At 51.6% G+C, this 25,247-nt stretch overlaps 1 protein-coding gene across 1 annotated transcript in view; it reads left to right on the forward strand.

Annotated features, from left to right (window-relative positions):
* Nucleotides 1-9,652: 9,652 nt before the first annotated feature.
* The window catches only part of LOC121473266, a 36,082-nt gene continuing 20,487 nt past the window's right edge, over nucleotides 9,653-25,247 (forward strand). The window contains exons 1-4 of the mRNA XM_041725364.1: nucleotides 9,653-9,746; nucleotides 9,832-9,922; nucleotides 10,040-10,114; nucleotides 17,850-18,032. Coding sequence (XP_041581298.1) covers nucleotides 9,653-9,746; nucleotides 9,832-9,922; nucleotides 10,040-10,114; nucleotides 17,850-18,032 — 443 coding nt within the window. The remainder of the gene's footprint in view (nucleotides 9,747-9,831; nucleotides 9,923-10,039; nucleotides 10,115-17,849; nucleotides 18,033-25,247) is intronic.

Consider the following 25,247-nt stretch of genomic DNA (forward strand, 5'->3'; position numbering starts at 1 on the left):
GGGAGCCCGACTTGGGACTCAATCCCTGGTCTCCAGGGTCAGGCCCTGGGCTGAAGGTGGCGCTAAACTGCTGAGCTACCCGGCTGCCCAGTATTTTTTTTTTTTTTAAGATTTTATTTATTTATTCATTAGAGACAGGCAGAAGGAGAAACAGGCTCCATGCAGGGAGGCCGATGTGAGACTTGATCCCAGGACTCCAGGATCACGCCCTGGGCCCAAGGCAGGCATTAAACCGCTGAGCCACCTGGGGAATCCCTAAATTTGGTATTTTTAAATTTTTGTTTCAAAGGATGTTCCATTGATTTGCGGATTCAACTTTTCCACAATTTTAAATTATCTAAATTTGTCTCGAATTTTCTATTGGGTCCCCACCTCCAAAGATATCTAGGGAAGTTTCACAAATTCATGATGTCTTCTTTTCAGCCTCAGGTATGGATTATAGTAACCTAGTATTTCTCCAGACCTTGAGTGTGGTCTCATTTGAAGGCCTGTGTTTGCAGGAGGCTGGAGTCAGTTCGGCCTTGTCCAGGACACACTAGCTGTGGGTCCTTTCAGCGCTAACTCTGACTCTAGTTGGGGCGGCTTTTATAGATTATTTAACCACAATTCCTCTCCTGAAAAAGGGAGCCTTTTAGCACTTTGGTAGATTAGAGGTTTAATTTCTAGTTAGCCTTTAAGTTTCTGGTGGAGAAGCCGCTATTACATCAAGACTTCCTTTCCTATGAATGTCAGATCTACATTTCTGCCTGCTGCACAGAGTGAAAGGGATTGAGAATCTGGTAACACTAGAGATTGTTGTGGGAAAACGGTGCTTACTCTCTGGATGTGTTAATGTAACTTGATTTACACACCCTGAATTGGAACGCGGTGCCTATGTTTGTCTTTGCCTTAATAACCAGAGCAGAAATAGGCTTCTGAAGTCTGCTCCATGGAACTCCCCTGTGGGGTTGTGCTGGCTCAGAGCTGAGCCTGTGACTGGCAGGTGCCACTCAGACCTCCGTGTGTCATACACACACGTTTTCTGCTTGAATTGCAGAAAGAAAAAACAGGCTCTGGGACCAACTGCAAGACAACTTGAGATAAGGAGGTAGGTAAGACAGTGTCCTTATGACCAAATGTCTTGACTATCACCCTGATAGTTTTTCCCCTTCCTTTCTGTACCTAATACTAGAAGCGCCCTTCCTCGGACCAAGAGCATTTATTAACTTGCTTTCTGACTCGAGGTCTGCATTCCCTCTACTTGTGATTTTCGGAGTATGACGGATGGGATCGCCTGTATCAGAATTATGTAGACACTGGATCCAAAAAAAAAGAAAAATTATGTAGACACTGACTGGTTAAAAACTAATTCCTGGGCACATCTCAGACGTATTGTCCTAGTCTCTGAGCTGGGCCCTGAAAATCTCATACCCAGGTGATGCATACACAATTTTTAAAAACTCCCTTAATTCTTCCTCAGGTTCAATCAGAGAAACAACTCATAGAAGACACATTATTGTAAGGTTTGGCCTGGTGTGATTAAGAGGAGCTGGATCTGGTCTGTGGGTGGTGCTGGAGCCTAAGGTCCGCAGTGTGGGCTGTTGGGAAGGGATAATGGGTGTGAAGTGGGGCACAGGGGGGCAGCCTGGGCCCTGTGAATGGGGGCCAGGAGAACACTTGTGCCAGCCTCACTACCTCCAGATAGCCCATGTCAGTGACTGGGACAAGGGACTGGGCCAAACCCTCACTGGGCCTGGAGGGAGGCAGGCAGGAGGTGAAGGTGCTCGAACCCAGGCACCGCCCATAATCCTCAGGTGGGCATGAAAGCAAGATGGCTGGTGCCTCCTCCCCTTACCTGCCAGCCCCCGCCCCCCAGACTTCCCAGCAGCTGGCCACCCCTAGACTTGGGAAGGAGCTTCAGCTTCCTTCCCACGTTGTTGCTTCTACAGGGGAGGTACTGCTGGGGGAGCCTGAAGGCAAAGTGAGTTGGAGGTTCAGGAACCTTGTTCCTCCTTCCTGCTAGTTAGCTCGTTTTCCACCAGGAGAGGATATGAAAATGGTTTGAAGGGGGGATGCCTGGGTGGCTCAGTGGTTGGGTGCATCTGCCTTTGGCTTAGGGCGTGATCCAGGGTCCTGGGATCGAGTCCCGCATCGGGCTCCCTACATGGAGCCTGCTTCTCCCTCTGCCTGTGTCTCTGCTTCTCTTTCTATGGGTCTCAGGAATAAATAAATAAAATCTTTTTTTAAAAAAGGTTTGAAGAGAAGTTTTCACCCATGGGGTCACTAGGGTTTGTCTGTTAATATCCTGGGGCTGTTTTCTGGCTCCCAGCATGTGTGCATGTCGGCGGTGGCAGGTGTGGGTATGTCCAGGGAGGGGAGAGGCCCCGCCTGCCCAGGCCATGGTCACCGTCTGTGAGTGGGTGCTTCACGAGCACACGTTGTCCTCTATCCTTCAGCACGAGGTTAGCTGGCCATGTGGTTCTTGGGTCGGCCTCTGGGAGCTCAGAACACAACATGGTGGGGCGCCCCGGTGGTGCAGGCGGGTGAGCGCCCGACTCTTGGTTTCGGCTCAGGTCGGATCTCAGAGTCTGGAGATCGAGCCCCGAGTTGGGCTCTGCACTGAGTGGGGCATCGCTTAAGACTATCCCTAACCCTTCCCACCCCTGCCCCGTGTTCTCTCTCTCTCTCTGTCTCTCTGCCTCTGTCTCTGTCTCTCTCTCTCTGTCTCTGTCTCTCTCTCTCTGTCTCTCTCTCTCATGACTAAATAAATCTTCAAAACAGCCCCGGCTGTGGATTGCACGGCTGCCCCGGGACCATTTGGTCTCCCATCACTGGCCTGAGTTCGGGGCGGTGCCTAGAGCCCCTTCCCCTCCGCTGCCTAGTGTGGGGACGGAAGAGACTGTCCCCCCCCCAGGCCCTGCGCCTCTGGGCCTTTTCCCCGACAGGCAGGCTGCCTCTAGGCAGGACCAGGGGGTCGGGCACCCATGAGAGGGGCAGACGGCACCCCATTGGGGTTGGGGTGAGGTGGGGGGCGATCTCCTACCCTGCAGCGGGAGCTGCCGGGACAGCACTGCGGGAAGCCCCGGGAGAGGGGCCTGTGGCCCCGGGAAGGGCCTGACCCGGTGCCTCGCGGAGGGCGCGCCCTCGGGGCCGCCAGGTGGCGGCGTTGGCCTCCGGTCCAGCCACCGGCGGGAAGGCCTGGTCCCGGAGGAGACGCAGGCGGGGGCGCCCGGCCCTGCCCCGGCCCTGCACCGGCTGCCCTGGCCCTCACTGTAAATCCCCTCTCCCACCGGGAAGGACGCGCGCTGTTTGGCGCTCCGAATCCCAGATCGTCCTCATATCAAAGTGGACAGGACGGGACAGACCCAGCAAAGCTGGTAGTAATCTGTACCAAAAAGTTAGCCGACAGCGATCTGTGCTGGAGACTCTGGGTGTGTGTATGGGGTGGGGGTAACGAGGCGGGGGAGAAAGAGAAAGCGGGGAGGACGGTCGTGGTTTGGAGAGAGAAAAATCTCAACACAGAATTTCTTTGGAAACAGAAACTTATGAGGTTTTTCCGGACGACTGACTGGCGGCAGAAATGAGATTCAGCCCCACACGCGTTTATTCTACTGGGTCTCCCTCTGGGTTTTCTTTTGTCTTCTGCTACCAACAAGTCCTCTTGTTTCTTGTACTTCGGTAAATTCCTCTCAAATTAACCTTGATGTCACGAAAACCTAAGGACTCAAGTCTATAAATGCCACTGAGATTCTTCGTTGAGGATTTTGTGGAGATGCTGACGAATGTGTCCACGAATCATGAAGCTTAATCTCTGATCGATGAAGTCGAGGCCAGCGGGCACACTGCTCGCTTCCCGTGGCCTGTGGCCTTCAGCTCAGCCCCAAGAACATGCGGGAGGAGACTTGCTTTTTCTCTTTTTAATTTAAATTCAAGTTAGTTAGCAGACTGCAGCAGAGGCTTCGGGAGCAGGATCCAGGGGGTCATCACCACTGCCCCCCCCCCCCCCCGTGCTCACCCAGGTGCCTCCGCGGCGCCATCCCCCCCCCCCACAGTCCTCTTGGGGCTTTGCCTCCCCAGAGACTTGCTTTTCTCGCACACAGCTCGATGCCTTTGGCTCAGAAGGGGACGGCCCAGGCTGCTTTCATTCCATGCCGGCCGGTAAATGTACTTGTGTCGTGTCTCACGGGTCATTCTGCCTTTTTCCGTTTTTGCTCAAAATAGAAATCAAATAAATCCAAGGCAAACCTACCCTACTTGGAGATGAAAGTTCAGTGTGTAATTACAGCGACCGAATTTCCACGCCGAAGTTTGACCCGTGCCTAATACAGGGTGTGACCAAACATCTGAATTTAAGGCTCTCTCTGAAATATTAGCAGTTAGGAGCCCCTATTTAATTTTTCTTTCTAAATATTTATTTTTAATGATTTCAAGAGCTATAACTGGACTCCGATTTCATTTACGTTCTTGACTTGGTCAATTTGGCGGTTTTCCTTCGTTGTCGGAACCGATTGTTGAGAAGCACGGGAGGGGCCGGGAAGGTGAGGACACTGCCGGCCCATCCGCGTCGCTGTCGCTGCCCTTCCTTTCGTTCACAATTTTGAGAAGAGCCATCTGGACCCACGGTGTTGCTTAGCTTCTCCGGAACCAACCGTCTGGACGGACCCTGCTCCCCTCTCCTGCCTCCTGGGAGCGCTGCTGCCCGTGCGTTCCTGGAGTCCGGCCAGGCGGCGGCGCTTCTGGACTCCGGGCCTGGGGCCTGACGCGTCACGAAGTATTCCTCGGTGGTGGTTTCCCTGAGAAACTCCTCAGAAAGAACGTCTCCTGAAAGCCGTCCACGACTCTAGCAAGGCCAGCGTCTGAGGGAAGACGCTAGAAAGGCGCAGAGACAAGAAGGCGCCAGGGATGAGCTGCGTAGAGCTGAGGAGTCGGCGTATCTGCGACAGTCCCTTCTGTGGGGTCTCCAAGGAGTACAGATCGGCGTGGGGGCCAGACTGACATGTTATGAAAGCACAGACACTAAAGTATCATTTTCCCGAGAAATCCGAATTTGCCTATTTATGTTGTGTATTTAGAGGTGGTGTCGGCCTATTTGTTCAGACATGCCCTGAGCTCCATCTACCCAGTATTTTGACAGTGTTTTCCCAGTTCCTCCCATGTCCCAGGCACTTTCCTGTCCTGGGGATATCGCTGTAAATAGAGACACGAAGTCCCTGCTCTCTTGGGGTAGTTAGCAAATAGCCAGCACACCTCAGGTGTCTACACCACAGAAGTGTGAGGCAATGGAGTGGGCTCACGGAGGCCTTATAACAGGGGCTACGGAGGTGCTGGCGTGCGAGCTGAGACTTGATAACAAGAACACACCAGGGATTTGGGGGTCCTAGGGCTGAGCTTACAACACACATCTGTTCCCTAAATAGCAGCTGAGCACCATCTCTGTGCCCGGCCCTGGGGTCCAGCCCTCGGCAGAACGGACCCCAATCCTCCTCTCAAGAAGCGCGTGTTACCATGGGGAGAGTGAGACGACCACAACCAACACAAGACGAAGTGGATCTTCCCGAGTCACGGTGATGAGCGAGGGGGAGAAAGACAGAGGCAAGGGGCGACTTGTGGGGTGGGGCCGGGTAGTTCAGGTGTCTGGGAAAGGACCCTCCTTCCTCCAGCTGAACAGAAGTGGGACTATGCTTCTGGTTCTTTCTGGGAAGGAAATGTGGCCTAGTGATCCTTGCATCGTCCCTCAGAAGGGGACTGAAGTCCTGACGCTGAAACCCGCCCTTCCATCGACCTCTTGCTTCCCTTTAAGGAAGGGCCATGAGCACAGCCCGTCTGGGCTCCTCGACTAGCAGCGGTCTTGCTGGTGGGGACATGCGGCGCATCTGGGTAGGAAACCTTGTTACAAGAGGGGGGATCTTTTAGTTTCAATCCTTTCGATAACCAACGATTGGGAAATGGTTAGGCCGCTTAGGAGCGACTCAGGACATGGGATACTAACCTGCCATTAAAAGTGCTTCCCACGAAGTCCTTGTGAGTAACTTGGCAAAACATTAGGGCGGAAAACTAACCGAAAAGAGCAGAATACAGCATCGTGCGCCACACGACGGGTCTGTGAGAAAATGAATATCCTAACACAGAAGACAAGGCATCCCAATCAGTACAGCAAGGTGGCCGGGTGTGTGGTTTCCTTTTGTAGACCTCCTTAATGGACTTCTATTATCTATTTATTTTTAATTTTAGGAGAAAGCTTTGTAATTTAGAATTCTGGTTTAATAATCCCTCTTCCCCTGATTCTTTTTGTAAAGGAATCTCTGTGCTGAACGTGGGGCTCAATCTCAAGACCTCAGGATTGAGAGTCACATGTTCCATGGACTGAGCCAGCCAGGTGCCCCGTTCCTCTTCCCTTTCTGCCAAAATTCTCAAGATATTTTATTGTAATTTTAGATGCAATACAGTAAACAACTTAATAGAAAAAAAATCTAAGTGGCAACCTAGAGTTAGAAAAAAGTCAGTTTGACAGAGTATTTCACTTTTAACCAGCCATGAAAACAAACCTGATTGTCTCCTAATCAGTAAAAAATAAAGACTATGTTTCCGTGAGTACTGTCTCCACAAGCCACAAATATTTTTAGGCAGCATATGGGACGAGGTTGGGAAAGTGGCTGAGCCCAGCTCAGCTGTGTACGTGTGTGAACACTGCTGGACAGCTAGGTGGTGGACCGGCCGGAAGAACAGTCTGATTTATCTGTCAGATGATGAAACTGAAACTTTAGGGTTTTTATTGTATTTTTTAAAGATTTTATTTATTTATGTATTTATTCATTCATTCATTCATTCATTCATTCATTCAGAGAGGGAGCGACAGGGCACACGTGCCTATGAAGAGGGGCAGAGGGAGAGGGAGAGAGAATGAATCCAGGTGGACTCTGTGGGTCTTGACTCCATGACCCGGGATCATGACCTGCGGGGAGCCCGATGCAGGGCTCGATCTTGGGACCTCGGGATCCCGGCCTGAGCTGAAGGTGGACGCTCAACCACTGAGCCACCCGGGCGCCCCAAAACCCCGGCTTTTTAGAGAGATGTGAACAAAGTCTCAGTTGTCTGGAGAAAAACCACAGAAAATTATGACTTCCCTTGGGCTTCATGAAGGTCAAGGGAATTTTCACCTTTATGCACATTACAAAATTCTAATAAGGCAAATAAATGATACTGAAGGGTATAGAATTTCCCTCAAAAAAAGATTGCGGCCAGGGAAAGTGACCAGTGCTTTTTTTACTCCTTGGAAACTCGTTGTAGTGTCACATATTCCTTCTTACAGTTTTCACAGCTTGCAGGGAGACATTTATCAGTCAAAACTTATCAGGAAGTTTGGTGTAGGTTTAGAGACACTTCTACATTCTCTTATCCCTTTAATAAATTTATTTTTTTATTTTTTTTTTAATTTTTATTTATTTATGATAGTCACAGAGAGAGAGAGAGAGAGAGAGAGAGAGAGAGAGAGGCAGAGACACAGGCAGAGGGAGAAGCAGGCTCCATGCACCGGAAGCCCGACGTGGGATTCGATCCCGGATCTCCAGGATCGCGCCCTGGGCCAAAGGCAGGCGCCAAACCGCTGCGCCACCCAGGGATCCCCCTTTAATAAATTTAAATTGCCCCATGTCCCTCATAATTTCTTATAAGAAAAATAATTTTCAAATTTTACAGTAGAGAACACCTAAGTAGCTGTTCAGTGTCTCAAAATTCATAGAGTTAGGCCATCCTGACACTCAGCCCCTCTTCTTCTGAACGTGCCATGGCTGTGGGCATGGGTGCTTGTGTCTGTCCTGAGTTAAGAAATTTCCTAGAGGGCAATATCTTATATTTGTTCATCATCTGAAGTGACTGCATGCTTTGGTTTATTATGAAGTACAAGCTATTTTTTTCCCTTGAATTCCTCTGCTGCTTCATCCATTCATCCATGAATTTTATTATGGAACATTTCAAGTGCACACAAAAGAAGTTGAGAGACCAGCGCCGTGAACCCTAGGTGCCCCTCACCTACTTCCAAAGCTCGGCATGGCCAGCCTATGTCATCCCTCCCACCCCCCGATTACTCTGAAGCAAATCTCAGAAACTCTATAAACTTCATCTGTAAATATTTCAGCCGTGGAAGATAATGACTATATATTAAAACATAGTTACAGTATCACAATCAAACCTTTGAAAATTAACCATGATTCTTCAATCAAATATCCACTGTAGGGATCCCTGGGTGGCGCAGCGGTTTGGCGCCTGCCTTTGGCCCAGGGCAGGATCCTGGAGATCCGGGATCGAATCCCACGTCGGGCTTCCGGTGCATGGAGCCTGCTTCTCCCTCTGCCTGTGTCTCTGCCTCTCTCTCTGTGTGTGTGTGACTATCATAAATAAAAAATTTTAAAAAAAATATCCACTGTATTCAAATTTCCTCAATTATCTCATAAATGTCTTTTTACAGTTCATGCAAGTCTGGAGTAAAATAAATCTCTCTTTCTCATCCCCTTGAAATTTAATCGTCAAAAAGGCCAGGTGGTTTGTCCTGTAGACTTCCCTGCTTATTGCACGTTACTGATTGAATTTCTGAAGTTTCTATAAATGTCTTTTCTTGTAAATTGGTAGATTTAGAAACTTGGTCTGATTCAGTTCACTTTTCCACTAACAGAGCAATAGACACTTGTATGAGTCTTACAATTGCTTAGATGAGCAAATTGGATCTGTTTCTTTTTTTTTTTTTTTTTTTTTTTTTATTTATGATAGTCAACACAGAGAGAGAGAGAGAGAGAGGCAGAGACACAGGCAGAGGGAGAAGCAGGCTCCATGCACCGGGAGCCCGACGTGGGATTCGATCCCAGATCTCCAGGATCGCGCCCTGGGCCAAAGGCAGGCGCCAAACCGCTGCGCCACCCAGGGATCCCTTGGATCTGTTTCTATTAAACTATTGCACAAGAGCACCTGGGCCTCTAGTCGCTTTTCCAGGCAATTTTGGCAGAAATGGGTCAGCAAGGTTCCAGGACGACTCAGGAGACCTGGTCTCTTAGTAGGGTCTGGGCTCAGCAGAGGAAGGGGAGCACTCAAAAGCCCAGGGCCAAAGGGGCCTTCACAGAAACAAGATGAGTGTACATGCTCCCAATATCGGACCGGAAGACCTGCTCTCTGCAGCTGCTGATTCTACTCGGCTTTCTGGAAGCGCCGTGGTGAATGGACACCCGGCTTTTATAACAAGCCTGGTTCTTTTGTGATATGACACATACCTCAAAGTATTACTGATTTTTTAGTTTATGCCATTATAAGGTAGCCTTCCGTTTTTACAAAAGCCAAAAGCCGTCTTTAGATCATAGGTTCCAGGCTCAGATGGCCTCCCCCTCAGGCAAGGTGAAAGCCCCTTTGCACGTGGGGGGGGAGACCCCTTTGCATGTGGGGGAGGGGAGGGGAAGGCCCCTTTGCTCCTGGGAGAGGGTGGGGGGAGGTCCCATTGCACGTGGCGAGGGTGGGGGGAGGCTCCTTTGCACGTGGGGGAGGGTGGGGGAAGGCCCCTTTGCATGTTGGGGAGGGTGGGGGGAGGCCCTGTTGCGCATGGGGAGGGTGGGGGGAGGCTCCTTTGCACGTGGGGGAGGGTGGGGGAGGCCCCTCTGCACGTGGGGTGCTGTGGGGAGGCCCCTTTGCGGGGATGGGGACCCTCGGCCCGCCAGTCCCTCGGGCTGCGCACGAAGAGCCTCACAAGGTCTCGGCTCCTTCTTCCCAGCGCTGCCTTTCCTTCCACGGTGTTTGCTTTTTGTCCTTAACCGTGGATTGTCCTGTCTTGTTACACTGCGCGTGTTAATAATGACGTGTCACCTGCCTTCTCAGCACAGCCTCCAGCCGATGTGACTAACCTGCTCCTGTCAGTTCGGCCTTTGCTTCTGGGTGACTCCGGGCTCTTTGTGTTGGCCCCTAAGGCGTAATAGTAATAAGGGCCTGCTGGTCTCTTCTCTGCCATTATCTTCGTTATCCCTGTGTTGGGACTATTTTGGGAGGGTGCCTCAGGGACAGCTGTGGGACACATTTAACCTGCCAGCTGGAATGTCTTGCCAAATGCCCCGCATGTTCCAGCTTCTGTACGTGGCTCTGCCTGGGCACGAAGGGCGACAGGGTGAGTGTGACCGGCCCGTCTGCGGGGAGGCTCAGGTGGTCCCCATTCCCTTTTAGAAACTTCGGAGGCAAAGCTATTCGTAGTGAGGGCTCCTCACCCTCCAGTGCCACGCCCGCTCCTGGCGGCCTTAAAAGGAGAGGACTTGGGAGCTGCTGGCCCGAGTCAGACCGCGGGCGCTTGTCTCCGAGAGCGGTGCCAGGGGAAGGGCTGCTGGGGGCCGCAGGTGTCCTCCCGGAGCCCGGCCTCAAAATAGCCTGGCTGGCCTGAGCTTCCCGGAATAGCTCGCTGCGAATCAATCACCCCCAATCGACGCGAAGCCGCTGAAAACCTATTTATATTTTATGTCTGTGCCGCCCTGAGGAGCAGCTGAATTCAAACTATCGTTCCGGAGGCATTTTGTTCTTCGGCCTCGGTTTCCTGAGACTAAAGCTGTGTCTAACGGTTAGGGCCCTGGGACGATGCGGAATGTCCCGAGTCACATCAACTCATGGATGTGCCGCGGAGGGTCGGGCTGACTGTCACCGACACCTCCCGGTGCAGGGGCCCGCACCCATGAGGCAGCAGGGTCTGGGCACAAACTAAGCATCTTGCCTTTAGGACTAGATTCCATCTCAAAGAATTGTCCGGAAAAGGAAAAGCCTGTTTATCCCGATTTCCTTCACGACTACAGTCCAAAATCAGCTTCTGTAGGGAGGACATTCCGTGCAAATGTGGCCAAAGGCCTGGGCTGGGCCACGGGACCTCTCTGTCCACCATACTACGGCTGTGACAGATGCATGTGGCAGGAGGCCAAATGAGGGAGGATGCAGGGAAAGGCACAGGCTGCAAGGGATCTGACGTGAACGTCCAGCCAGAGGGCCACAGCTCGGTGCACTCCGCAGCCTGTGCGGCTTGGACGCCAAGGGGAGCTCAGGGAGCCTCTGAGCTCGCGGGCAAGAGTGGGGTGCAGGCAGTGGTTTGTGACATCTAACAGATCCTGGACACTCACATGAAATAGGGGCCAAGGGCTGGGGAGAGCAGCGGAGCTAGGCCCTTGGGGACCCCTCAGCTTGGCGCTGAGCTCGGCCCCTCACACGCCAGCCCCTCACACGCTAGCCAGAGTGACCCCAGGACCCGCTGGGCTGGCCAAGCCCACGCTGGCTGCCGCGTCCCCCTTTTCCGGCAGCACCGTGCTGCGCCTCGTGCCCCACAGATGCCCGCGGGGTTGCCGTCAAAGGCTCTGGAGTCCAGGCCCATCGCGTCCCAGCTCTACAGGCGAAGTATTGGCCGTGGGCGAACTGTTGTCCCCACCTGTGAAATGGGTGCCCCCCGAGCCTGAGTCCTTCCTCAGAGCCTGGCCGCAGCCCACACCCACCCGCAGGTCTGCAGCCGCCGGAGCAGGGCTTCGCTGCCAGCCCTGCGCCCACCCCACCCCAACCTGCCCCGACTCTTCTACGGACCCTTCCAGCTGGTGGGTCCTGGCTCAGGAGCACTTGGGGAAGCCACCCCTGGCCTCCCCCTTCCCTCCCCGCCCCCACCTCACTTCGCTCTCTCGTCCTGCGCAGATGCTCTGTAGCCAGTGACTGCGCGGTCGTGGGCCTCTGGCGGCCCAGAGGGCGGGGACCTCACCCTCTTTGCACTCCTGCCCTAGATCCATGGCTACCATTATTGCTTCATAAATATAGTTAATCACGTCGATCTAGCGGGGTTTTCTGGATAGTCTTGTTTTTTGCTTATTATTTATTTATTTATTCACGAGAGACCGAGAGAGAGAGAGACGGAGAGACACAGGCAGAGGGAGAAGCAGGCTCCCTGCCGGAGTCCGACGCAGGACTCGATCCCGGGACCCACGATCACGCTCTGAGCCAAAGCCAGACGCTCAACGCTGAGCCCCCCGGGCGTCCCTGGATAAAGCTTCGGCTGGCAACTATAAATGTCTTCGACTCTTGAAGAATTCATTGTTACTAAATCCAGTTCTGTAGGAAAACCTTACCCAACACAGGGCGGATCAGTGGGGGCGGGGTGGGAGAGATAAAAAGAATTCTTGATGGTAGAAGGTTTGGGGAACCACTGAGCTAGCATCTCCTCCCATCCCAGCGGGAGCTTGATCTCCAAATTAAGCATTTGCTTCTGAGCTTGGGGGCAGCAGCTGCCACAGAGGTTAGGGTACGGGCCTCGCAGCTGACCAGTGCCCTTCCTGAATCAGCAGCCCCTCTGCCAGCCGAGGGCCCCTGCTGGCTTTCTCTGAGCTGGCCGGCAGCCCCTGGCCGCTCCCTAAGGTCTCTTGGGGTCACGTTGCTGCCTACAGCCTTGAGATCTGGGAACAGCTCTTCTCACCTTCTGCCTCTGTTTAGCAGTTAAAATCCCCTATGTGCAAAATGGAGTAAATGACCCAGTAAGATATGGTAACTATTCTCAGAGCCCAAAACTTTATTTTATAGTTGGTATTTAATAACTTTGTATTTGAACTAAAATTATAAAATCCAGGCATCCCCTTTGGGGAGTTTTATATTATGAATTCAATATTAAGAGTTATAGGGCTATTCAAATGGTTGATTCCATTAAATGAGTTGTGAGAGGTTGTATTTTCCAAGAATTGGTCTATTTCATCTAAATTGTCAAATTTATGTGTGTGGAGTCGTCCATAGTGTTCCCCTGTGACCCACTTGATGTCTGATATCTTTAGTGATTATTTCATTTCATTCCTGATATTGATCGTTTGTGTCTTCTCTCTTCCTCTCTGTTTTGCTAAAGATCTGGCAATTTTATTGATCGTTTCAAAGAATAACTTTCTGGTTTAACGGTTTTTTCCTAGTGTTTTAAACTTCATTGATTTCTGCTCTTTATTATTTTCTTCTTTTTGCTTGCTTTGTGTTTATTTTACTCTTTTCTAGGTTCTGAAAATGGGAGCTTAGATTATTGATTTGAGACATACAGAAGGTGTTCTCCAACCATATTAAACTCAAACTAGAAATCAATAACAGAAAAAAGAAAAAAAAAAACAGGGAAATCTCAAAGATGAAGCCTCAAGGAGAATAAAACAAATACATTGATCTAAATAGAAATGATGTACAGCATATCGTATTTATGTGCATGTTTCTAATTCTTCTAAATTTGTTGAGGTTTCTTTCTTTCTTCTTCCTTCCTTCCTTCCTTCCTTCCTTCCTTCTTTCTTTCTTTTTTTTTCTTTCTTTCTTCCTTCCTTCCTTCCTTCCTTCCTTCTTTCTTTCTTTCTTTCTTTCTTTCTTTCTTTCTTTCTTTCTTTCTTCTTTCTTTCTTCTTTCTTTCTTTCTTTCTTTCTTTCTTTCTTTCTTTCTTTCTTTCTTTCTTTCTTTCTTTCTTCTTCTTTCCTTTTTCCTCTAAGATATCTTGGTACATCTTACATGGGCACTTGAAAAGAACATTTATTCTCTTGTTGGTATAAATATTGATGAAAACGTATTGGTTGGTTTACAGTCATTGAGCGAGGGATGTTCTGGGTGGACTAACCCTTTTATCACTATATAATGACTTATTTGGGCTCTGGTAATTTTCTTTGCTCTGAAGTCTACTTTGATAGTAATAAAACCACTTCTGCTTTCCTTTGATTAATATTTGCACAATATAATATATATGTATTTCAACCTTTATACTTTCTGCCTACTTCATTATATTTGAAGTACTTGTAAACAGCATAATGTGGGGTCACGCTTTTTAATCCTCTCTACTAATCTTTCTTCTAACTGGAGTGTTTAGACTATTTACAAGTAATTAAATTGTTGATGTTAGGGTTTAAGTTGCCAGTTTATTTTTTATTTTCCACTTGTTCTGTCTTTTGTCTCTTTCTTTTCTTTTTCTTACCTTTGTGTTGATTACCATTTTTTTTAGAATTCCATTTTGATTAATCTATATTGTTTTTTAAATTAAGTGTGTCTCTTTGTATAGTTTCTCTATTTGTTACATTATTTATATAATGGTATAAGATTCTTTTTTTTCTTCATTCCTATCTGTTTAGAGAACTTCCCTTAGCCATTATTTTAGGGTAGGTCAGCTGGCAACAATTTCTCCTAATGGTGCTTAATCTGAGCTTGTCTTTATTTTCCCTTTATATTTTCTCTGGATATATGATTCTTCACTGACAGTCCTTTTCTTTCAGAACTTGAAAAATGTGCTGCTTCCTTGAGTTATGGTGAGAAATCTACTGTCATTTGAACTGTTTTCCCCTCAAGATAAGGTGTCATTTCTATTCCTGCTTTTAACATTTTTCCCTTGCCTTTAATTTTCAGAAGTTGAATTATGATGTGTCTTGATGTGGATTTCTTTGGGGTTATCCTGTCTGGGGTTCACTTAACTTTTTGAATCTATAAATTTATATATCTCTTGCTAAATTTGGGAAATAGCCATCATTATCGTCATCATCATCTTAATCATTATTTAGTATTTTATGTCCCACTTTCTTTCTTGTCTCTCTTTGACACTCTAATAATTTGAATATTAGATCTTTGGGTATGGTCCTACAGGTCCCTGAGGGCTTTTCAAAAAAACTTTATTTTCTTTCTGTTGTTCAGATTGGATAATTTCTATTTTTCTATCTTCTTGTTCAATGATTCTTTCCTCTATCCCCTCCATTCTGCTCTTGGGTCCATCCATTGAATTTTTTATTTCTTTAGTGTATTTTTTTTAGTTCTAAAATTTCCATTTGATTCTTCTTGTATCTTCTATTTTTTCCCTGAAATTTTGTATTTTTTCCATTTTTTTCAGTGCATTTATATTACTTGCTGAAGTATTTTTATGATTTAAAAATAACTTTCAGATGACTATAACATCTCTGTCAGTGCTAGAAAAAAATCTATGTTGTTTCATTATCTCACCAACATGTGATATTGTCACACTTTAAAAAAAAAAAAAGCCATTCTGCTAAGTGTGTACTGGTAACACACTGTGGTTTTATTTTATTATTTTTTTAAAAGATTTTATTTATTTATTCATAAGAGACACACACAGACAGAGGCAGAGATGCAGGCAGAGGGAGAAGCAGGCTCCATGCAGGGAGCCTGATGCGGGACTAGATCCCCACCCAGGATCACGCCCCGGGGCCGAAGGCAGGCGCTAAACCACTGAGCCACCCAGGGATCCCCTACACTATGGTTTTAATTTGCATTTTACTAATGACTAATAATGTTGAAAATCTTTTGCTTATTTTTTATAATAAGTTGTTTATTTTCTTCTCATTGCATTTTCATTCATATTTTAAAATCTCCCTAGCATCTAGAACAATCCTTGGCGTGGTATATGGGGTCCTGTATAACTTCATCTTCCAGTTAAATATTGCCTTGATGGCTTCACTCATATTTGAAAAAGTATTATAACATCACAGTAGATCTCCTTCATATTCCCACTCCCAAATCTATAACCCTATTTACACCTGTCACTCTATTCCATCCTAATATAACTGGAGAAGGGTCTCTCCTAACAAAGGTCAATTCTTTTACAGGAGCTCTTGATCCCATTCCTCCCGCATTGTCTAGGACTTCTTTCCTTCCACTAAGAACTACTGATCTTTCATTAGCACTTGACCAGTCTTACCAGGAAACTAATGTGCTTTCGTATCTCCCATCACAAGGCAACAAGAGAACTTCTCTTGCCCCCTAATTCCCTTCCAGCTACCGTTTCCTTACTCTGATCCTCTTTATACTCAAATTTCCCAAAAACATTTTCTATAAATGCTGCTCTCATGTCTTCCTTTTCTGTCCCTTCTTTCCTGCCCTCTGAGCCACTGAAGTGCTCTTGTCAAGGCATCACTGATTTACTTGGGCAAAATCTAATGAAGAATTCTCTTGCTTGACCACAGCCTTCTGTTTGGAGGCAGCCTCTTGTCTTAGCTTTGGTGATGCCATATTCCTTTGTGTTTTTCCTGTTTCACTGGCTGCTCCTGTGTACCTTCTCCTTTTCTCTCCGACTTCTAGTTGTAGATGTTTCTCGGGGCCATAAGGCTACTCGAAGGAAGTTGGAAATACTTGGTTTTTGTGATATAATTTCTAAGATTATATTACACTGCATGAAGATATCTTTTCATTGAAAAGAAGTCCATGATTATGTGATGTATTAAAATTCTATTAACCATTCACATGCAGCACGATTCTCCCCAGAACTCACTGTGTGCTGTGAGCCTATAGCTCCGCTGGCCTCTCCAGCCACCCCATGTCTCCAGGCCCCTGGCTACCCAGCCTTGTCTCTGTCCCTAGATGAAACGTATTCGTGCTGTTAGAAAAGCTTCCCTCAGCTCTGCAGGCATCAGCTTCTATCTCTCTCAGCTACCCTGTCCGAGTATTCTTTTTCACAGCAAACTGATTATTGTGTTCCTAGTCATTAGCACCATCTGCAATTATTTCTTCATCCCACTTGAGGATAATCAGCCTCTGCCATTAGATGAAACCCTTTGGAGGCAGCAACTCTGTCCCAGTGTTTGGAACAAACAGAGCACACAAGAGCAGGGCAGTAACAGCTCTGTGAAGCCAGCATTTATGAACAAAGTCATATGTACACACACAGAGGCTTCGTGGATACATACTCATGAATACAGGCAATTCTCACTTCCCATTGATGCTGCATTTGTGCATTTGCCTGCTTGCTAAAATTTACTTGTGAGTCCATGGTGACAATTGGCCCCGGGCGGAGGTGGGGAGAGTGAGTCACCGTGTGTGTGCTCCCAGCTGACATTCTGTCTTCCTGATTTAGCTCTCACTCTTAAGAGGGACCCTTTCGGCCACCTGGATAGTGCCACATTTTCGTGCTTTTTATTTCTGATTTTCCCATTTAAAGTGGCCCTCAGCCTAGTGCTGAAGTGCCATCGAGGGGTCCTAAGTACAAAGAGGCTGTAATGTGCCTCATGGAGAAAATATGTGTGTAGATGGTTCATCCAGGCCTGAGTCAGAGGTCTGCTGGCCATGAGCTCAACGTTCACAAGTCAATGATAAATATTAAATAAGCTGTCTTGAACAGCAATGCACCTAAAACAGGGTGATAGATCGATGGGTTGTTGAAAATACTGTGGCCACAGGATCACAGGAAACTAGACCCAGTATTTCTCCTGGGAACAATGATTTACTCTTCACTAATTCAGTGTTTGTGGTGACTTTATAGAACATAATTACTGCAAACAAGCCTTGATGGTAAAAACATGTATATATTTCTCTAGTTTGCTTCCCTCGATTATCGGTTGAGAGAGAAGATGGAAAAAAAAATATATATATATATAGGGGTACCTGGGACGCTCAATCGGTTAAGTCTGCCTTCGGTTCAGGCCATGGTCTCAGGGTCCTGGGATCGAGTCCCATATCAGGCTCTCTGCTCAGTGAGGAGTCTGCTTCTCCCTCTCCCTCCGCCTGCTGTTCCCCCTGCTTGTGCTCTCTCTCTCTCAAATAAATAAATAAAATCTTAAAAAAATATATATATATATACACACGTGTGTGTATGTTTGTATTTTGTCTGTCTTCTATGAATCGACTGGTTTTTTGTTCATTTTTCTATTGTCTTTTTCCTACCAATATAAATAATTTATCATATTAATTATTTCTTACATACTTTGCACACGCTTTATTTTAGTTGCCACTCTTTAAACTTATGTGGCCTTTTCACACAAAGAAGCCTCAAATGTTTAAATGTTCAAATCTGCCAGTCTCTTCCTTTGTGGCTTCTGGGTTTGTTTTTTCATAGGATGACCCTCTTCAACCTGTATTAATAAAATAGACTCCTCTACCTTCTCCTGTTTTTGAAGGAAGGGAGCCTTCCTCGCGTGGCGCGGGGGCCTCAGCCCGGCCCGCCCCGGCACCCCCGCTGGACAGTTAGCCCTCCGGCAATGCCCACCAGGAGCTCTGCGATCGCCAGTCGGCGGCCTCACCTGTAAGCGTCTGGATCTGGGCTCACACGATGGCTGCACCTGCCGCAGACACACCTGGAGGTGAGGCCCCCTGGGTGGGCTAGGAGACCGCTTCGGACAGAGCGGTGCGTGTGGGGACGTGGGGGCAGGGGCCCTCTCGGGAGCCTCCTCGGAAGTGCCCCCGAGGCCTCTCCAGGTTGGCAACTGGGTGTGAGCAGCGCGGCAGGTGGACACGGACGAGCTCCCAGGAGGGCCCGGGCCCCAACGGGCAGCGGGAGGCAGGGCCGCGGAGGCAAGGCCAGCGGCCTGCAGGCCGAACCCCCCCAAACACATGGGCTGTCCAACCCCGACGGCGCCCCGTTCTGTCTCGTGGAGCAGGAACCCGGCGCTCAGCACCCTGAGGTTCCTCCCCGAAGTCACACGAGCCGGAGGGCAGACGAGGCTGGGTCAGACCCCGAAGCCCGAGGTTACAGACCATTTCGCTCCTGCAGCCCCACCTCTGACGTCAGGTGCCGGTGTCACTGCCGCTGTGCTGCCTCAGTTAACCCACCCGTGCCTCAGTTTCCACATCTGTAAAATAATCGGGATAAAACTGTTGTCTGTCCCATAGGGACGAGTGAATAGTAAACATGCTTAAAACTATACCTGATGGGCACTAAGCGCCCACTGTCACCAGCCACGATTGTTACTGTATTCAAGGGTTGAGGGTTAACTCTACCTTTCTGGGTTTATCAGCTGTTGCTTATTGATGGTTTAGGATAACTTGTGGCTTCCAGGATTTTTTTCATCTCAGCATCTTTATTCACATTATGTATTAGGAAGTTTTATTTATTTAATTACTATTACTTTAAATATTTTACTTATCTATCCATGAGAGACACAGAGAGGCAGAGACACAGGCAGAGGGAGAAGCAGGCTCCACGCCGGGAGCCCGATTCGGGACTCGATCCCAGGACCCCGGGGTCACGCCCTGAGCTGAAGGCAGATGCTCAACCGCTGAGCCACCCGGGCGTCCCTATTAGGACATTTTAGATTACAGGGTATAGAGAAACCCAGCTTAAACAACAGAGGGACATCCAGCAAGGCTTGATCCAGCCTCGGTTTCCCATCGCCTCCGTTTTGCCCTCTGTATGCGGCCCACGGCCCCACCTGGCTTGCAGGCTGCCCTGGGACGCGTCACTGTGCCCAGGACGACGGCATAGAGCGGCTGCCTTCAGCTGAGGTGGGCCCCGGCCGAGGCGGGGTCAGTTTTATCCAAGTGCGTGGCCCGGGAAGGAGCAGTTGTCGACAGGAGAGCCAGGGCGCTGTGGCCAGCGGGTGGGGACAGTCGGTGCTGGGTTTGTTCTGCTCCTGGTCACCCCACCGGGCAGCCCCTCTCCACGCCTCCGTGCCAAGCTTCTCCCCTCGACCCCCACCCGGCCAAAACCTGCTCATCACTTTAGGTCCGTCCCAGACCGCGGCGCGCTTGGCCCTCCGCACGGCTTCAGCGCACGTGTCCTGAAGGCTGAGATTCCTGCCTCCGAAAACTTCTCATACTGCCAGGAAAACACATTTTTTGCCTTCAGAACCTGTTCGCACTTCCCTCATGGGCCTTGCCTCCTGCCTCCCTTCTGTGCTTGTCCTGATCTCATTAGGCCGGACGATGCCCCACGTGAGGCCGGGGTTTTTCCTCCCTTTTCTTTCCTGGTGTGAGGGGACCAGATGCATGTTTGGTGACTTACCGAACGAATGAATGAAGGACTGAATGAAAAATGAACAGAATGAGAACAGCCCTGCAGGTCCTGCATGGGTTTAAAGTGCAGGAAAAGAGGTGAGAGATGCAACACCCCGGGGCCCAGAAGAGGCCGCTGAAGGCACCGCCACGGAACAGCCGGCCGCGAGTGCGTGGCTGCTGAGCCAAAGCTGCGGGAGCTGCCAAGGCGCATCAGGGACAGTGGGTGCGGGGCCCAGGCTCCATTTTCAAGAAGCTTGGCCTTGTTCTGAAGGCTTTGTGAGGCTGAGCACCCAACTTCCACAGGAGAATGAGGAGTGCGATTCGTGAATTTGGCCAATCCCCCAGCAGCTGGCAGGGCCCCGGGGGCAGGGTGGGCTCCAACAAACGGTGGTGGTGGGGAGGGGTGGGTGGCCTGGAGGGGCTCAGACAGCAGAGCAGAAACCGTGGCCGTGGGCAGGGTGTGGAAGAGGGGGCGGTCCCATCTCCCGGAGGTCCAGGATGCCTGGACCCCAAGCACTCACGCTCCGCTGCTTCTCCTCTGTGCCCCCGCCCACCCCCTGCACTCTGGACGGACGCACCCAAGGTGGAGCCTGGAGCCCCAGGCAGGCGGTGGGTGAGCCCCCGCGAGTCTCACTGCCAGCCGCGTCTACCGAGGCTTGGGGTCTCCAGGGACGCGAGCTTTGGGAGGCCTCCTCCCCTCAGGAGCCATCTGTGGGTAGAGCAGAGACTAGGGGAGGGCAGCTGTCCTGTCACAGGCTGAGGGGCAGAGGTGCCTCCGAAGCTGGCCTCCAGATAGGAGCGCAGGGGGCAGGCCCGGCAGGTGAGCCAAGGACACCTGGCCCGGTGGTGCCCTGCCTGGGAGGCCGTCCACGGCCCATAGGACCCAGGCCTCCCAGGGCCCCGGGGGGGGGGGCCAGCAGCGCCCCCTCTACAGATGAGGACACTGAGGCACGAAGCAGGTAACCCGCTCATGTCCACCTGGAGCATTCCCTGCAGGTTAGAGACCAGGGCATGGCGACCACGGTGAGCCTGCACGCACACGTGGTGTGTTCCCCCGTGACGGGGGACGGAGAATCCGAGCGGAGGCCTCGCGGGCCCTGATCGGGACCAGGAGACAGATGGCCCCGGGAGGGAGCTCTGCGTGTCCTCGCCTCTGACCCGGCGTTGAGGCATCACCGAAAAATGAACGTGTCCTTGGGCTGGGGACAGAATAAACAGGCAGCCTGGCGGGTCCCTCAGCTTGCACGCAGCGGCCGGCCGGGCTCGGAGCAGGCCCGGATGCAGGGTGTGGGGAGGACGCAGGAGCCACCCCAGGTGGCTGCACGTCATTAGAGCACAGCGGAGTGGGCCGTGGGCCGAACCAGCGGGGTGCTGACTCCCACGGAGGACGCCGTGACGGCTCGGCCACAGGAGACAGGCGTCCTGAGGTCGGAGCGACTCCACGCGGGAGGGGCGTCCTCGTCCACGCAGGGTCACAGTAGGTCACGCGGCCCAGTCCCCGCTCCACACACTCGTTCGGGCACCCGAGCGGACGGGGGCCCTGACCTTCGGCACAGGATGACCGACATCATCCGCGTCTCGGTGCCCAGCAGGCAGATAGGACGTGAGGTCGTGGAAGACGCCCCCCGGCAAGCCCGGCCTGCGCGACTAGGCGGCAGGGGAGCCCACGGAGATCCGCGTTTCCCCAGTGGTCACGGCTGAGGGCCGCCGTCGGCATAGAGGGGGCTGCTCGCCAGTGTGGACGCCCTGGGCTTGAGGGCGCCTGCTTGTCCTCAGGCGCACACACTGCGCGGGGCCATTCTTGGCCCTCGTGGGCCCGGCTGCCCGGCCTCTGGGGACCGCGGGGACCTGCCAAGAAGGGGCCTCTGTCCGAGCCCCGGCGCAGGGCCAGAGCTCCCGACGAGGTCCGAGGACCACGCCTCTGTCCACCATGGGAAGCCACGTGCTCAGGGTCTGAGAGCTGGTGACAGCTGGTGACACTGTCACTTGCACCTGCCTGGCCCTGCTCACGGCTGTCGCGCGGCCCTAACCGCGAGGGAGCACACACCTGTGAGCAGAGGTCACTGAGTCTCCCCGTCGTGCCGCCGGGAGGAGCAGGCGTCTGGGCTCATCTCCAGCAGCCGCGGCACCTGGACACATGCAGGTGTGTCAGGCATGTGCCGCCGGGCCGGTCAGCCCGCGCAGTGGCTCCACACGGCAAGCACGTCACTGTCACGGCTGCATGCGTGGCTTCCCACGCGGCCCAGGCTCCGGGTGGCCCGGGAGGCGGCAGCCAAGCTGGTAGCCAAAGGCCTCCCTGGGGCAGGAGGCAGGCTGGCGTCTGGGATCCTGTGCTGAGTGGGGGCGAGACGCAGATCGTCACGCGTGGGCTGCTCCTCCGTCCGCGTGGGGCCCTCAGGCACAGGCTCCTGGGGTAGGAGGACGGTGACCCCGAGGGGACAGGGCTGCTCGTCCGAGTCATGAATGGGTCACACAGTCTGTCTCCTTCCAGGAGAGGGATGGCCTCGGCCCTCACAGCGGGGAGGCGAGGAGCCTGTGCACCTGCACCACCGCCGCGACGTGCATGGAAGCTCGTGCCTGAGCCCCTGGCACAAGGCCTCCCGGCAACGGCCTCGGGCCTCCTTCCCCGCGCGCTGCTGTGGGGCCCACACAGTGAGGACGAGCAGCCCGCCGGCAGCCGTGTGTGCTGTGGGGGTTCTGAGAGGCAGGGTGGGCAGCCACCCGGCCATAGGGACTCGGGCCAACTACTGTGACCGCATGGTGTCAGCCGTGGAATCAGGGCCCCGGCCTGGCCCATGGGTGGCGGGACCCGGGACAGAGTCAGCATCTGGCCCGGGCCCCGTGGGGCCTCCGAGGTATGTCCATGCAGCGGAGCACCCCCTTGGATGGAGGCGGGGGGTCAAGTGTGACCAACTGCACCATCAGGTCCTCGGGGTCGGTGGTCACCACTTGCAAAGCCAAGTGTTCTGTGGACATGACCCCTCAGCGCGCACATGGCAGGCGACAACATCCCAACGGCGAGGACCCACCTGAATTTCCCACTTACACGCGGGGCCCTGGCAGCAGTTCGCCCTCCCGGGGCGCCGTGTGCGGGGAAGGAGGCCAGCAGCCTGGGTATCGCCCGCTGGGCCTCGGGACAAACTGCAGCGAATATAATCCCCCGCTTTGTTCTGCTCGGTGGCTGTTTGCCTGACAGATGTCCAGCCTGTGTCGGCCCCGCCGGCTCCTCTTACCGGGAGAGACCTGCTCGGCTGATTGATCTCTGCACGTCCGCGTGGCCTGAGCGCCGGGCCCGGGCGCCCCGGGAGCCCCCACCCTGGGCCAGGGACCCGGACGGGGGCGTGGGGAGCTCGGTGGAAACCAGCCGCAGTGTCCATTCTTTCCCCAGGATTTTAGCAAGTGTAACAGAACCGGGGAGACAGTGTGTCCCTATTTCTGATCAGAAGATACTGTCGCCCCTCTAAGCGGCGAAGGCTCTTTCTCTGGTTCTCGGATTGTTCACAATAATAAAATTTAGGCATAAAATCTGAGGCTAACGCGACATATAAAACCTGGAAGCAGAGTCTGGCTTCTCGTGCGTGTGCTCAGACAAGCGCCCGGGAGTCGGGGCGGCTTCCATGCACCCACACTCCGAGCAAACAGACTTGGAAACTGAAAGTACTGCCCCGACCTGCTGAGGCCAAAGTACAGCCAGTGTGTGTCTTGTTAAACTTTTGATATATTGATGTCAATATTGATATCTGCCCAGTAATATTTTTTGAGAAAAAAAATACAAGTTTATCTAGAAAGGTTAGAAAATACATGTAGGGGGATCCCTGGGGGGCTCAGCGGTTGAGCACCTGCCTTCAGCCCAGGGCGTGACCCCAGGGTCCCGGGATCGAGTCTCCATCAGGGTCCCCCCAGGGAGCCTGCTCCTCCCTCTGCCTGTGTCTCTGCCTCTCTCTCTCTCTCTGTGTCTCTCATGAATAAATAATAAAAAAATAAAATCTTTAAAAAGAAAAAAGAAAATACATGTAGTAAGAAGAAAAGCCATGCAATATACTAACCAAAGAGAACCACTTTTAACCTTTTCTTATATGTTCCTCTCGACATTTTCTACACACACGCACGTGCACATACACACACGCACACACGTGCGTGCGCACACACGGCTTCTGGCAACACACATCGCCATCTCCGGAGGGTGCAGTGCCTTTCCAGCCGTGTACGGATGAACCTCCTGCTCCCCCAGCCGGAACTGGTTCTTGGAGGGATGAAGCCAGATGCCAGTTGGAAGACGTTGAAGTGGGTTGGAAGGGACGATACCGTGTTTATACGACTGAATATTTTTAAATATACTTAGAAAACCAAAGTGGGATCAAGCCCTACACACCATTTGAGATTCTTTTGATTCCAAGTGACCAAAATCCTAATTCAACTGGACCCAAGCAGTAATAGGATTTATTAGCTAAACATCCAGAGGTTGGGGGTCCCTTCACTGAGTGGTTGGAATGAATTGGCTCCTAGACATTTCTCCGCGCTGCCCCCTGGACGGCAGCCCCCACTGCCCACCTCCTCCCCCGAGGGTGCCAGCAAAGTGGCCACATCAGCACAGGTACCATCTGGGGTACTAGACAGATCTGAATCAGGGGTCCTTCTGAGGAGGTAGGAAGGCCCTTTCACAGACATTGGGACACTTTCTTATTTCCTGTGACTGGGTGTGGTGCCCACCCTTGCGGCCGGTTGGCAGGACTGTGCCTCCTGGTTCAAGGGGCCAGTCCAGATGATGAGTGAAGCCATCCAAACACAGCTCAAATGGAAAAGGGATGGTTCTCAAAGCAAATTTGGATGATATTCCTGGAAAAAAAAGAAGAAGAAATCACGGACAGCAAACATTTTCTTTTATACTTTCTTTTAAATTTCTAAATTTTATTGAATGCTACATCATGAACCACTCACTTTGTGTGAACAAGTAAACTTCCAGAATATTTTTTAAAGGATTTTATTTATTTGTCTTAGAGAGAGCGTGACTGGGGAGGAGCAGGGGGAGGGCGTCTCCAGCAGGATCCCCCCTCGCCGCACCCCCGAGCACGGAGCCGGACGGAGGCTGGAGCGCCTAAGCCCGAGATCACGACCTGAGCCCGAATCGAGTCAGCCGCTTGGCCGACTGAGCCACCGAGGCTCAGAGCTTTGTGTCCTATGGGTGCGCGGCGGCTCCGCCTGTTACCAAGGCCGTTCAGCGAACCGCGTCAGATCATTCCCGTTGTTACACCCGTTGGTGTAAGACGCTGCAGTGAGCCTCTGGGCGCTCCTGCTGGGAGCTTCCATTTACTGATTTTATAAAGTTTTGTTCTGCACCTACCACGGGTCAGTCTCTCTTCTGGGTGCTGGGGATTCACTGGTGAGTGAAAGAGGCAAGATTGTCCCTTCATACGCTTTATGTTTTACCTGGTGGTGACAAGCGATGAGGTGGGTGTGTCAGAGCGCCACATGCCAGGAGAGCGTGACGAGGCAGGAAAAGCAAGTCCAAGAGCAGAGGTTCTCCTAGTCCTCCTCCCCCTGGCGCACCCCTGGGGTGTACCCCCGGGCCACGCCGGGCCCAC

The sequence above is a fragment of the Vulpes lagopus genome, chromosome 1, assembly GCF_018345385.1.
Source record: "Vulpes lagopus strain Blue_001 chromosome 1, ASM1834538v1, whole genome shotgun sequence".
Classification (NCBI taxonomy): domain Eukaryota; kingdom Metazoa; phylum Chordata; class Mammalia; order Carnivora; family Canidae; genus Vulpes; species Vulpes lagopus.